This window comes from Chrysemys picta, chromosome 9 (assembly GCF_011386835.1).
Source record: "Chrysemys picta bellii isolate R12L10 chromosome 9, ASM1138683v2, whole genome shotgun sequence".
NCBI classification, from domain to species: domain Eukaryota; kingdom Metazoa; phylum Chordata; order Testudines; family Emydidae; genus Chrysemys; species Chrysemys picta.
In genome coordinates, this window is record NC_088799.1 from 49,808,181 (window position 1) to 49,823,716 (window position 15,536).

Below are 15,536 nucleotides of genomic sequence, written 5' to 3' on the forward strand. Positions count from 1 at the left end.
AATACTAATTTCTCCCTATTGTTACTCACACCTTCTTTTCAACTGTCTGTAATGGGCAACTCCCTTATCACTTCAAAAGTTATTTTTCCTCCCTTGGTATCCTCCTGTTAATTGATTTATCTTGTTAGACTGACCTAACACTTGGTAAAGCACCCCCATCCTTTCATGTATTTATACCTGCTCCTGTATTTTTTACCTCATACATCTGATGAAGTGGGTTCTAGCCCATGAAAACTTATGCCCAAATAAATTTGTTAGTCTCTAAGGTGCCATAAGGACTCCTTGTTGTTTTTTTTTTTTTTTGCTGATACAGACTAACACGGCTACCACTGAAACCTGCTTTTCCTTAATCCCTTGTCTGATCTTTTAGATCAGGCCTCATTACTGGGGAAGCAACCACTAAGTTTAGGTTGTTTTCCAGTATAAAAGATTCTGGAGATTTTTATTTTATTTTTAGAAGCTCTAACACCTCAGTTGTTTGCAGCAAGCTTTTGGAATTTGGTAAGGAGAAAGCTTTGGGGCCAGAGGAAATGCCCTTAGTTTGTCTCATGAAATTCTGTTCAGGCTTGAATGAAAGATGAACTATTGAAAATTTTAATTTCCTTTCTCTTGCTTGCATTGTCAATAAAACATTGGGAGTCTGCCAAAATTCTAACTAAACATGAGCTCATCTAAGATCATGACCATGCTGCTGCAACCATCACATAGCACACAGTGCTGGAAAACTTGGGAACTTGGGAGGGAGAGAAAATGAGATGGACTCTTCCTGTCCATCTCCCCAACCCCAAAACAAGCCCCAATGGCCAATCCCCTCCCCCTGCCCCGGAATGGTAACCTGCTGTGAGCGAATGTAGTTAGTCCTATAGCGCAGACTATGCTATTCAAAGTTCATACCCTGCTGATGATGCATGATGGGGTTGTTAGAGGTGCAACAAATATAATTTACTTTTACTTTTTTTCCTTTAAAAAACCCTAGGAAATGACATGCAGTTCTTTAAAGAATGTTATTTAGGTTGCAAAGTCAAACACTCAAAAGTTACGAAATGCCAGAATTCATGTTGCCTGTGCAATCTTAATTCAGCCTCCTGTGCTCATGCATTATGATGGTCTTTAATTACACAATTACATACTATTTTTGTAACTTTCGAGTACTTGACTTTGTAACCTTAATAGCATCCTTTTAGTGTGTGCTTTATATATAAAACTATGTGTATTCAGAGAAAGAGATGAATGATACCAAAAAAAACCCTCAGGCTTTTGAACTTCCCCTTGTGGTATTCTTATTATTTTATCTATGCAATGTGCTGCTCCCTCAAAGAGGGGTAGAACACAAGCTCAGGGGTAGACGATTTTCAAACATCCTGTCTGACACCATATTTAGTCACTTGAATTACGTGGTCTGATTTTCAAAAGTACAGAACTTCCAGCACCTCCCGTTGAGGTTCTGCGGTCTCCAACCTCCTCCATTTCTTCCTTTGGTGACTGTTTTCAGACTTCAGGACCTTTGTTCTTTGCCTAGGGAAACTTTTCTGGCTTTTTAATCAAAAATCTCCTGTTGACATATTGAAATCAAGGGTAGTCTTTCCATTAATTTCAGTGAGATTTGGCTTGGGCCCTCAGAGCAGAGGGAGTGGGATAAGCATTTTGTCTCTGACTAGCGTGTGATGGTGGGATATGTCTGTATAAAAGGGGGAACTCCATTTTGTATTATGTGCTGAACTCATGTCTAACCCAGCCCAGCCAAGGTTAATGAATTGCATTCCCAGTAACTTCCCTTCTCAGGAAAGGTACTTGACACCAGCACTGAGAAGCCATCAGGGGCTATAATTCTGGAATGGCTCTCTATTACTACCTCACCTCCATGGAACAATGGGTGTTCACCCCCCTTCCCCAGGCTGGAGCACTCCAGGGGAGCACATGGCAAGGAGAGGAAGAGTCTTTTAAAGAGGGTGTGCTGCTCTGAGCAGGGGGGCTGACTGTCACCACATCAGCAGGAGAGAGAACGCAGAAGGGACGGGACGGGGGTGGGGGTAATAGGAGCCTATATAAGAAAAAGACCCCAAAATCAGGAGTTCCCTTTAAAATCGGGACATCTGGTCACCCTAGCCTGAAATGCTGACAAACCTTGGACTAACCGAAGGGACACAGATCAGACTAAGGGAGGCTGTGTCTCTGGACTTCTGTTGTGTTTGAAGAGATCTGTAACTCTTGATGCTGTCAAGAGTAAAGTGACTTTGGTCAAGAAATTTGTTTGATAATCCTGTGTTCTTTGATGTCCCTGAAGGGGCTGAACTAGAAGCCAGAGTGACCACATCAAGGTGGAACTCTGGAGGAATGCATGTCAGCGACTGGAGGGGCTCAGGAGGTCTGAGGCACTGGTTTCAAGGTCTGGGGTGGCTGGACCGTCCCAAGGGAAGGGCTCAGACAAAGGGTCTGTCCTACATAGCCAGAATCTTTACTCAGAAGCAGGTGACATGGAAACACGTGAGACCGAGCAGTTGGGTCCACTTAGAACAGACTGGTGTCTGTGCAGAGGGGTACTGGGCCTGGTGGTAACATAGTGGACACAGGCCTTTCCTGTAAGAAGACTCACAGGTCAGCCTTTGCCAGTTATTTGAGTTTCCCAGAAAAGACTCATGGGGGTAAACCAGAGGAGAAATAACAAGGACCATCCCATTGATGATGTGCACGGAGTTAAGTGTCAAAGGAAACAAATGTTGTCATTTGTTAATTTCAATAACATTTACCAAATATTATTGGGCCTCCAGTTTTCAAGTTAAACTCATTATCGGGTCTTCTCCAGAAAAGAGCACACAACAGAAATACCATACAGTAGTGATTAAGAAAAGAAAAAATATTTCTTATCCCATTTTCTCTCATTTCAGGTCCTGGGGCCATTTGTTGCATCTGAATTGTGTATCGTTAGTTCTCTAAGCACCGTATCGTACTACCTGTTTCATGCACATGCACGGCACCATGGCCAGTCCTCAGGAGCGCCTGAGCTGGCCTTCCTCTACAAACTTGATCAACAAAACTTTCAGTGAAGACAAAGACTTCAGTGGGATACATGGTGATCATGCACCCACCGGAAACCATCCTTCACCTGAGATCATAGAGGATGTGCGAGAGAAGGGCTTACTTCAGGCAGATCTAATAGAAAGTGTGGGCAGTCCAGTCACCACAGCGGTGTTGACCAGCGTCAGCGAGGACTCTAGGGACCAATTTGAGAACAGTGTGCTGCAGTTGAGAGAACAGGATGAAGCTGAAACAGCTGTGCCTCAGGGCAACAGTAACACGATGGATGTAGAGAATAACAGTGGGACAGATGACATTAAAATCCAGTTCAGCAGATCCGGCAGTGGGAGCAGTGGGTTTCTTGAGGGACTTTTTGGCTGTTTGAGGCCAGTATGGAACATCATAGGGAAAGCATACTCCACAGACTACAAACTGCAGCAACAAGGTAAGCTTGCGCCATTGAAATGCTCCCAGTGCATTTCTTCTTCCCTTCATTTCTTTTAAAGTGGAGTTTGTGAGGATGAGGATGCTAAAAGCAATGAAATCCCTTTCCCAGCTTTCCACATGACCATTTGTCTGACACTCTCTCATACCTAATACAAAGAGTTGCACAGAAAACAGTTACTCCGTAGTGAACCACAAGCGTGGAATTGTGTAAGCTAGAGCTGGAAAAGACCACTTACATGATCTACTCCATCTCCTGAACTGGGAGGTGACAGACATTGAAGTTGAGACAATTATTTAAATTAGTCAGGACTGGAGAAATCTATGGGGAACCTCAGGGACATAATCAAGTTAGGTGATTGGGCAGCACATGGCTGATTAAAAATAATATTGACAAATGCAAGGTAAGATACAGTGGAGGAATAGTTGGAACTGCTCACACACCTTCCACCATACAATCTTAATGCAGGATTTTCCCATGCTGTATGTATTAGTTAGTGTTGTGTCCAGTCTGGTACTAAATATCTGAGACACTGGGGCTTCCATCACTTCCCTGTGAGAATATTCCACCACCTCACACATCTTGTTGTCAGGAAGACTTTAACATTTAACATTTTGCTCCACTCCTTTCTTTTACCTCCCCTCCCTCCCACAGTGAACAATTTTTCTGTGATCTTGGTGTTTACACTTTTCATATATTTGTGGACAGTTATTATGCCCTGCATCCTTTAATTCTGATATAAAAGAGCAGGACAGAGAGAGGTGATGTGAGAACAAATGGATCGCCAAAAATTGTGGATATTAACGAAAATTGTTAACATGGGTTAATAAGGTTATGAGCTTACGGCCTATGTATATTATATCTTTAATGATATAACCTGTCCCCAGCTTTGGGAAAGGAAAAATGCAGATTAGAATGAACAAGCTGTCATTTGAAATAGGGAAGTGTGACGGGGTGAACTCACCCCGCACTGGATTGGGAAGGATTAACTCCTCACTGTGGGCAAAGAAGCCACATCCCTACTGGGCATGCTTCAGGTGTAGCACCAGTATAAGAAGGAGCAGCCCAGCTCAGTCTGGGCTGACCGCTGAAGAGGAAGGACGCTCCTTGCCAGCTCCTGCCCAGGAACCACTGATGCCCTGGACCACAGAAGCCAGAGGCGCCAAGACCCAAGCAGATACCCATCTACCTGTGGATGCCCCAGGGAGGTCTGAGCTACAGGGAATTGCACCGCCCAAGGAACCCGGAGACCCCCAAAGATGCGCAGACTGCCACCAGGTAGGAAGTAGTCCAGAGGGGGACTAGCCATCCAGTTGAGCAGAGAGGACCCAGTTCCCCTACCTGTCCACCACCCCCAGGTGGTGGCCCACACACCCCAATGGGCCTCTAGGCCATACAGCCCCACCTGGAGGGCAACTCTGTTGAGTCTGGCTGCCAGGCCTTACTGCCCCATGAACCCGGGTTATCTCTGTTGACTCTGGCCACTAGGCCTTGCTGCCCTACAAACCCAGGATATCTCTATGGACTTTGGCCGCTAGGACTCACTGCCCTACAGAGAAGGGCTACCCCCCTGACATAGGTCATGTGACCCTACCACCCTGTGGATCAGGACAGTTACATTGGGCCTTAGAGCCCTGCAGTTTGGGGCAACTCTATGGACTTCAGCCCTTAGGTCTCACTGTCTAGAGACAGAGAGCAGCTCGAAGGATGGGGTGAACTCACTCTGCACTGGACAGTGTCTCCCCCACCCTGTCAAAGGAAGTAAAACTGTTGTAAGGGTATCTGCTAATGTTACTTTGGCATAGAGCTATATTGCACATCACTGTGTTGGATCCAGACAGATACTTGCTGTCAACCAAATAATTTACTGGAATATGGACATTGACCAAGCGATTTATCAGATATATGGTGAAGAACACCTACATCAGCATCTGAAAATGGGTTATGTCTGGACCCCAGAATTTTTAAAAACACTGACGGTTGGTGAAACCTTCTAACCTGTGAGATTCTGTGATTTTCAGGAGAATGAATGAATCTGGAATCCCATTAGCTGTGTCAGATGAATTGGTTTTAATGTTGATCCCTGGAGGATCCCAGAGGATATGCTACAGGGAGGAATAGCAGAGATATTGATGGCTAGAACTAGATCCAAACACCAAAACATGGCTCCACGATCTAAACAGCTGAATGCGACTCCAGCAACTTCACTTCTGAGCTAAGTACCTGATAGAAAGGGGAGAGCAAAGGATGGGCCAAGCTGCAAGATCTTGGCATGCAGGAACACAAAACGACCTGTAAAGTAACTCTCCATCTCTCCAAGTTTAGTGTAAGGGGATCTGCTAATGAGAAACAACAAAACCACAACACCACAGCTGTAAATACCACCTTGGATGATTGAACTGAACTTGATTGAACCCTGACTGAACTGAACTTCTTATCTTGAAAATCAGTCACTGCTAACTCTCAGACTCAACTGGGAAATCCACATCTACCCTGCTTCTACCTGATAAGTAGAAGAGGCTCTTGTAAATATATTTTCTTCTACTGAGTGGCAGTTCCATTAATTGACATTAAATACTTCTTACAAATTATGTAAATCTGTTCCTATTCATGGGAAAGACAGTTCTAAGTCTCCTGTTTGGGGTTTAGTGTGTGCTGTTGGTGAGTGCCACCTTTTCCTAGAAGAGGAGAACAAAGGTGAGACAAAATTATGATGGTCAACAAATAGCTATGACAGTGGTGCTCTAAGGAGGGCTTTGGGATGTTTGACCACTGGGAGGCATTCATTGTCAGAGGACTGTTATCATGGGCTGGACTCCACCTGAGAAGGGAGGGAAATAGACTTCTGGGATAGAGGTTGGCACAAATGATAAAGAGAACTTTAAACTAGGAACTCGGGGAAGATTGTTGGGAGATGCTAATGTAATCTCCACGCCCGATTTTAATGTTACAAGGGAGGAAAATCAAGAAAGAAAGGATACAGCAATGGAGAAAGGAACCGCAGTGGGCATAACATAAGAGGAATGATAGCTTCGTTGTTATCAGTACTAACAGGTAGGTGATACTGGCAGTAGAATGACTGTACCCAATTGGGAAAGGAATGTGGGCGAAGCCAAGCAGCAACAATGAAGATGTTTGTACACCAATGCAAGGAGCCTGGATAACAAAATGGAGGAACTAGAACTACTGGTGCAGGAAGTGAAACAAGATATTATAAAAAGCAACAAAGAGTCCTGTGGCACCTTATAGACTAACAAATGTATTGGAGCATAAGCTTTTGTGGGTGAATACCCACTTCATCAGATGCATGTACAGACCCACGAAAGCTTATGCTCCAATACATTTGTTAGTCTATAAGGTGCCACAGGACTCCTTGTTGCTTTTTACAGATCCAGACTAACATGGCTACCCCGCTGATACAAGATGATATAAGGATAACAGAAATATGGTGGAATAGTAGTCATGACTGGAGTACAGGTATTGAAGGATGTGTGCTGTGTAGGAAAGACAGAAATAAAGGCAAAGGTGGTGGCGTAGCATTGTATATTAATGATGAGGTAGACTAAAGAATTTAGAAGTGATTGAATGAATAAGACAGAGCCTGTTTGGGCCAAAATCACTTTGGGAAAGAAAGCTACTAGAGGTTCCCCTGGGATAGTGTTTGGCATATTCTGCAGACCCCCAGGATCTGATTTGGATATGGATAGAGACTTCATTAATGTTTTTAATGAAATAAATACTACTGGGAATTGTGTGATTATGGGAGACTAACTTCCCGGCTATAGCTTCGAGGACAAGTGCTACTAATAATAGTAGGGCCTAGATTTTCCTGGATGTGATAGCTGACAGATTTCTTCATCAAATAGTCAGTGACCCAACAAGGGCGATGCTCTTTTAGATTTGGTATTGGTGAGTAGTGAGGACTGCATGGAAGAAATGGTTGTAGGGGACAACTTTGGTTCAAGTGATCATGAGCTAATTCACTTTGAACTAAATGGAAAGCTAAATAGATCTAAAAATAGATCTGCAAGTAGGGTCCTTGATTTCAAAAGGGCTAACTTTAAAAAAAAAAATGAAGGGAATTAGTTAGGGAAGTGGACTGGACTGAAGAACTCAAGGATCTGAATGTGGAGGAGTCTTGGAATTACTTCATCAAAGTTGCAGGAACTATCTGAAGCCTGCATCCCAAGCAAGGGGGAAAAATTAATAGGGAATTGTTGCAGACCCAGCTGGATGAGCAAACATCTCAAACAGGTGATTGAGAGAGAGCCTACAAGGAATGGAAGATTGGATGAGCAAGGAAAGCTACCTCTTGGAGGTCAGAAAGTGTAGGGATAAAGTGAGGACAGCCAAAAGCCAAGCAGAGTAGGACCTTGCAAGCTTTCCATCAACATAAGTTGGTCCAATAAAAGATATTGTCTCATCCACTTTGTCTCTCATATCCTGGGACCAACATGATTACAATACTGCGAACAAATACGTTAACTGACATTTCCCATTTAACTATATGCCTTTAAAAATTAGAGATTCATAGATTCCAAGGCCAGAAGGGACCATTGTGATCATCTAGTCTGACCTCCTGCATTACACAGGCCAGAGAACTTCACCAAAGTAATTCCTAGAGCAACACATCTTTTAGAAAAAACATCTAATCTTGATTTAAAAATTGTCAATGACAAAGAATACACCACAACCCTTGATAAATTGTTCCAGTGCTTGCTTACTCTATTAAAAATGTATGCCTTATATTGAAATCAAGATGATAAAAATAGTATATATCAAAGTACAATTTGTGGGGCAGAGTTCAAGTTGCGATGTGAGGAAACATGCATTTTTTTGTAATTCTGACGAAAAATGTGTGTGTTTTATTATGTGGTCAGTGTAACTCTTATGATGTAAAAAGCGACAAAGAGTCCTGTGGCACCTTATAGACTAACAGAAGTATTGGAGCATAAGCTTTCGTGGGTGAATACCCACTTCATCAGACGTATTCACCGATGAAAGCTTATGCTCCAATACTTCTGTTAGTCTATAAGGTGCCATGGGACTCTGTCGCTTTTTACAGATCCAGACTAACACGGCTACCCCTCTGATTCTTATGACATACTTAACTTATCTTGCTTTAAGTGCGTGGGTTTTCCAAATGATGTGTTAGGTAACTTAGTTGTTGTCACTGAGCAACCTTAGCTAGCTTTTTAAACAGCTTTTAGTTTGTATACCGTGGTTGGCAACTTGCAGCCTGCAGGCCGCATGCGGCCCATCAGGGTAATCTGATTGCAAGCCGCAGGTTGCCCACCACTGTTTTATACTCTGCCCACTGTTGGCTCCATATTTATTACCTTCCCTTCTATGCCCTGTTTTACCCCATTTAAACAAAAATGATTAAAGGTCTAGAAAACATGATCTATGAGGAAAAATTGAAAAAATTGGGGTTGTTTAGTCTGAAGAAGAGAAGACTGGGGAAGGCAGGAGGGAACATGTCAACAGTTTTCAAGTACATTAAAAGTTGTTACAAGAAGGAGGGTAAAAAATTGTTGTCCTTAACCTCTGAGGGTAGGGCAAGAAACAATAGGCTTAAATTGCAGCAAGGGAGGTTTAGGTTGGACATCAGGAAAAGCTTCCTAACTGTCAGGGTAGTTAAGCACTGGAACAAATTGCCCAGGGAGGTTATGGAATCTCTGTCATTAGAGGTTTTTAAGAACAGGTTAGACAAACACCTGTCAGGAATGGTCTAGTTATAGCTTAGCCCTGCCTTGAGTGCAGAGGACTGGACTAGATGACTAATGAGGTCCCTTCTAGTTCTACACTTCTATGATTTTTTGATTTTCCAGTAGAAAAACCCTTCAATTTGTTTTAGAGCATAAGCTTTCGTGGACTACAGCCCACTTCTTCGGATGCATAGTCCACGAAAGCTTATGCTCTAATACATTTGTTAGTCTCTAAGGTGCCACAAGTACTCCTGTTCTTCTTTTTGCGGATACAGACTAACACGGCTGTTACTCTGAAACTTGTCAATTTGTTTTGGCTATTGTGGATTTTAAACGTTTCCTTTTATCGGAGTGTTTGGATTGTCTATAGTTATATGTTTAATGTTGTACAGCCCTCCTCCCTCCCTCCTTGAACTTCACCGAAGAAGGGACACTCTCCAAATCCTCAGATGTGAAAGTCTCTAGTATATTAACTTATTGTATCGCATCAGCAGCTCACAAAGATTTTGAATGTGTTACTGAGCTACTTTGTGAAAAGGTCATAAGAGATGACAGAGGAGTTGACAGTTGCTGTCTCTGGTATGACCTTGCAGCAGAGCACTGCATGAACTTGAAGATTTTCTAAGCTGTGTGCCTCGCTTGTGTATTACCAGATACATGGGAAGTTCCATTTGAGGAGATCTCAGAGCTGCAGTGGTTGGGCAGTGGAGCACAAGGAGCTGTCTTCTTAGGCAAATTCCGAGCGGAGGAGGTGGCAATCAAGAAAGTGAGAGAACAGAATGAAACAGACATCAAGCACTTGCGGAAGCTGAAGCATCCTAACATCATAGCCTTCAAGTAGGTCATGACTTCTGTTATCTAGATAATTACTAGAAAAGTAATAACCTGTTTTTTCCCAAGAGAAGGCATTGTTAGCCATCATGTCCTGGCCAATTGGTGAGTTCCGAGTACAGGAATTACTTTCTGGTTTATCCAATCTTCTATAGTTAAAACTGGAAACACATTCTGCCCCTCCTCTCACAAAGAGATATGTAGTGTTGTGGGCACTGTTAAGTGGCGTGCAACATTCCAACCCAGAGAGGTCATATTGACATTCATACACACACAAACACAGTCCTGTGAACTTCGCACATCTACAGGAAAAGGAAAGACCAGGGAAACTATTGCCACAGAGATTTCCCCCTGCACAAAGCCCATGGGAAACTTTTCCTGTCCTGTCCATCGGGGAGAGCCTCACTACTGGGTAGAAGGAAGGCAATGCATAGAGCTGTAGTCAGGCAGAGTGAACAGATCTGATCAGAAGAGCAACTCCTCTCCCCCTTGAGTGAGTATGAGTTGCTCCTTCGACTGTGCTCCACGGGCTCCAGCTATGCTTAGTGAAGCTATTTAAAGACAATGGTGAGAACCAAGAACATTCAGACAAGAGAACAGGAACAGCTTCAGGTTTATGGTGGGCAGCAACAACTACCAGTACAAAATGCTCCCTTTCCAACTGGCAGCAATCCGTGGGTGATCACTGAGTAACTGGCTGGGATGGTGCCTAATCCATGTCACTGGGGCATGCAGGTCTGTCCTTATCTAGATGACTGGCACAAGAGCACAGTCTTGCAATTGGTGTAGCTCACACTCTGTGGAAGGTGCATTCTCTAGTCATAACTGTCTGGGAGCGAACAAAGAAAGATCTACTGTTGTCCTTATTTAGGTTTTAAAATTCCCAGGGACTACCAAGGATTCCTCCTGGGCTGTAGCTTGCCTGCATCAGGACAGGTTCAGGGTCTCATCCTAGGAGCAGATCTCGGCAGGACAAGTTTGCAAGGCTCTGTGAAATGTGATTTGAGAGGGCTATGTGATGGTGTGCTCTCCTCAGCAGGTTGAGGACTCTCTGAGATGGCCCGTACGCCAGAGAATGTCTTAAAGGACATGGCCTTTTTTCCAACCTGCTTTTTAGTTAAATCCCGACTTTTCAAGGTATTTAAGCACAAGCCTAACTCTGTGTTATGCGAGTATCCCATGAAAGTGTGAACACTCAGGGCAACTTGCGTTCTATGTTGCACAGGTGTGTTTAAATCAGAAGAGCTCTGAGGGTGCTTCTTCTTCTCTCTCACAGCAAGTGGGGAGGATTTCCTTGTCAGTGTCTATTGAGTTGCTAGGTCAGGGCGTGGCTGATGCACTGATGGGGTGTGTGCTGGCTTTGCTGGTGTGGGCCCATCCACCTGCACGTATACTGTAGTCAGCAGCACACGTGGGGATTGGAAATGCTGCTTTTTAGGGGACAGAATGAGGTATTCTGCACACTGCATTCAGCCTGGGCTGGCAGGATGGTGTATGGACCCTTCCTAAAGCCAAAACTTTATTGCTTCCCTCCAACAATGTTCTTGCTGCAAGGACAGAATTTTGCCATTAACCAGATCTGAATTCATGTTATTGCAAAACATAAAGGCAAGAGCTCCCTCAGTACTATCAGTCTCTACTGCCCTCGTCCTCTTAAAGGACTGAACTGAATTGTACTTGAACTTGCAACAGATCTTCTCGGAGCAGGCATAACACAAGTGTGCATAAAGCAAAACCAGGTCTTGCAGATCTGTGGTGTAAGTAGGTAATTTATTACTGGAGTTACTTACTGGACATGGTTGATATGCTCAGTGCTGTACAAAACATGGACACAGTCCATGTCCTAAGGAGACAAACCATATAGTACAGACAAATAATCTAAGTAGATTTTACTCCTAACCCCATTTGTTATCTAAGTGATGCCTGCAGATACTTCCCAACCTAATTTAACTTTTGCTGCAAGAGGATTTTTGAATAGTACTAAAATATATGGTGGACAGAAATGATTTCCTTACTGTAAGGAGTGTTAGTAAGAATTTAGCTCCAAATGGAGTGGAGATGAACCCTTATTCTGTTAACTTGGCTGAATACTAATACAAGGTCCAGGTTAGAGCTGCTTTAATGTGGAATTCCTGCTGATTCAGTGGGAGCTCTTCACGTGACGCAACTGTAAAACTGAGCCCAGAGTGACTTAGTAGAAGGCAAGCCAACCAAACGAATTATGTGACAAGTTAGAAGGTGACTGCAGTGGTTGAATGAACACAAGCCATGTTTCTCCAAAGCATGTCTGACAATATATGGAATAAATATAAAACCTACTATTTTGACCTAACTTTGACGTAGGAATACCACACAAACAAACCCAAAGTAAAAAATAAAGTCTAAGTCCTGCTGACTAGAGATGGATCTGTTTTCTGTAATCTTAGTGGGAAGGGAGGAGGAGAAAATGTAGAGGAAATAGTAACAGAAATATTACTTTTAAGCTAATAGTGTCACATTATTAGCTGGTTAATCAAAATGCTGGGAGACTAATGGGGTCTCATAGAATGGAAGTTTTCTGATGGAAGGTTAGCTCTCTTCAGGCATTTTGGCAATGAACTACACTAAAGTTTGTATTTGCTATGTGTCTGGTGTTCCAGAGCTCTTCCTGATTGAGCATTTACTAAGGCATATTTTTTGTTTTCCTGTGAAGCATTGGAAGCCCCTGTCATTGCTTGACCAGGAGGCTCTGTAGTCTGATCTGGACCTGTATGGCAATGTCTGCGTTCCTGTGCCTGTATCCCTGGAGAATGAAGGTCAATACCAGAACATAAAAGCCAAAGACATAAACCTACAGAGCAGCTTCTGCTTCTATAGAGAAACTTAATTTCTCCACAAATGAGTCAGGTGCACAGTTGATACGTTCCAGATAAAGAACAATGGTCTAATTTTCATATTCGCTGAGCCTCTACAGCTCCCTGCCATGAAAGTCGGTGAGCTTTCATGATCACAATGGTATATTTTTGAGTTCAGAGAATCCCTTTGATACTGAGTGTTGGGTTTGATTTGCAGTAACGTGTATGGTGTTTGTGTGTGTTCTCTGACAGGGGAGTTTGCACTCAAGCCCCATGTTACTGTATTATCATGGAGTACTGTGCACATGGACAGCTCTATGAAGTGCTACGAGCAGGTCGGAAAGTCACGCCTCGGCTGCTTGTGGACTGGTCCACAGGGATCGCAAGTGGAATGAATTATTTACACCTTCATAAAATCATCCACCGAGACCTCAAGTCACCAAAGTGAGTCCTTGGGTGCTTAAAACTAACAAAGTAGATTTTTGAGTGAATTTCTCCAGCAAATGGATATCGAGCTAAATCAGGGGCCCTTAAACTTTCTCATGGTCTGGCCCATAACTTGAGAGAGATTTATCCTGTGGTTCCTCTGACTTGTTTTTAACTGCATGGACCATCTCTGCTCCCATTTATACTAGCATAACATCCCTGTGGCAACTGAACCAGTTGCTTATGTGGGAAAGTAATAGTAGGGAAACATGTCTGCTAATGAGATGGCTATTTTGCCCCTTTGAAAAAGTGAATCACTGTGTCTCCTTCTGCTCTTTATTTTGTCTGTCCTTCGTGTCTGTTTTGTTCTGGTCTCATCTCCTGCTCTTGTGAATGTGTATCTCCCTCTTCTCCTGCACCTGCTCCCCTGCTGATACTGCCCAGCTGCCTTATCTCGTTCACCCTGGACATTGCTTCAGCCTCACCCTTCCTTCACTGTTTACAGCACGCGGTGTGTCTGTGGTTCTGTTATTGTATCTGTATTTGACTGTAAATGTTTTAAATGGTATGTTACATTGTTTGGGCAGTGAGGTTATCATTATTACATCACTTATTATTTTTATTATTGCTAGTTTGAATATCAAGATAAATTTTCCAACAAATAGTTCTACATTTTTCTGTAATTGTTACCTCTAATTATACTGTATACTAGGGATTGGCAACCTTTAGCACGCGGCCCGCCAGTAAGCACCCTGGCGGGGCGGGCCGGTATGTTTACCTGCCACATCCGCAGGTTCGGCTGATCGCGGCTCCCACTGGCCGCAATTTGCCGTCCCAGGCCAATGGGGGCTGCGGGAAGCGGTGCGGGCTGAGGGATGTGCTGGCCACCGCTTCCCGCAGCCCCCGTTGGTCTGGAGTGGCAAACCACAGCCAGTGGGAGCCGCGATCAGCCGAACCTGCGGATGTGGCAGGTACGGCCCGGCCCGCCAGGGTGCTTACCCTGGCAGGAGATGGGCCAAAGGTTGCCGATCTCTGCTATATACAGTATATACCTGTATATGGCTAATTACATCTTCTGTCTTAGTAGTCATTTTGTGTTAAAACATGCATTTAAAAGAAGTTCGAAAGTCCCCCAAATATAGTCAACCTTGATGTTCCCAGTTATGACTCTGTTACAGTCTGTTTACACCAGGATGGACTTTGGCCCCTAGAATTTAGAATCAGAGTTTGGAAAAAAATCAAAAGAATTTTGTGGTAACTCATCTTGAAGCTGCAGTATTATTAACCCTGTACTCTGACCCTGTCAAACAGCCTCACCAATGCTTCATACTGATTTGAAACAGAGCATTTGCTAACAACAGCTATTGCACTAAGATCTTGAGTGACTGTGGTTAAAATTGAGGTTTTATATAGGAAATGTTTGAGCTGGATTCCAAGAGGGAGGAGCTTTGTTTCCAGAACAGTGTAGTTTATGGGGCAGTGGGTTTTAGCAATGATGGAAACCAGGAGCCCTTGATCAGTAGGGTTGGAGACAGACCAGCAAAAATATTAGTGTAGATTGCTTTACTGATTTTATTTCAGCACTACCTCATTTATGATGCAAAGCAAGGAAGAGGTAATTGTGACTCCCTCCCGTGTTGGCAGAACAACTGGATCTGGTGGAGTTACACAGGAAAAAGTTGTTCTGAACAGAGGGAGAGAATTTACTGAAACTAGCAAATTAATTCCATTTACTGATCAAACTGTTTTAAAGCTTTAGTTCCTTGCTGCTAGGTCCAGATAAACCACTAATTCCTACACCATCACTTTGCCCATTGATAAAATAGGTATAGTTTATACCTGGCAGTGTTAGTAGATGACAAAGAACTTTAAGATCCACTTCTGAAAGTTGCTATGGAAGTGCAAAGCGTTTTCTCATTGCTGATACCTTGTGTTTTTCCCTCTCTCTCCAGTGTATTAGTCACTCATACAGATGCAGTAAAAATTTCAGATTTTGGTACATCTAAAGAACTCAGTGATAAAAGTACAAAAATGTCCTTCGCGGGCACCGTGGCTTGGATGGCCCCAGAGGTGATACGGAATGAGCCCGTCTCTGAAAAAGTGGATATCTGGTAAGCAGTGCTGTCATGTAGGGTCCTACCAAATTCACAGTCCATTTTGGTCAATTTCACGGTCATAGGATTTTAAAAATCATAAATTTCATGATTTCAGATATTTAAATCTGAAATTTCATGGTGTTGTAACTGTAGGGGTCCTGACCCAAAAAGGGTGTGGAGG

General features: G+C 43.3%; 1 protein-coding gene across 8 annotated transcripts in view; it reads left to right on the forward strand.

Moving 5' to 3' along the window:
• The window catches only part of MAP3K13 (mitogen-activated protein kinase kinase kinase 13), a 156,544-nt gene that overhangs the window by 85,205 nt on the left and 55,803 nt on the right, over positions 1 to 15,536 (forward strand). For all 8 annotated transcript variants that reach the window (XM_065556176.1, XM_005308647.5, XM_065556179.1 and 5 more), the window contains 4 exons: positions 2,886 to 3,460; positions 9,822 to 10,005; positions 13,086 to 13,277; positions 15,212 to 15,370. In XM_065556176.1, coding sequence (XP_065412248.1) covers positions 2,959 to 3,460; positions 9,822 to 10,005; positions 13,086 to 13,277; positions 15,212 to 15,370 — 1,037 coding nt within the window. In that variant the 5' untranslated portion in view covers positions 2,886 to 2,958. The remainder of the gene's footprint in view (positions 1 to 2,885; positions 3,461 to 9,821; positions 10,006 to 13,085; positions 13,278 to 15,211; positions 15,371 to 15,536) is intronic.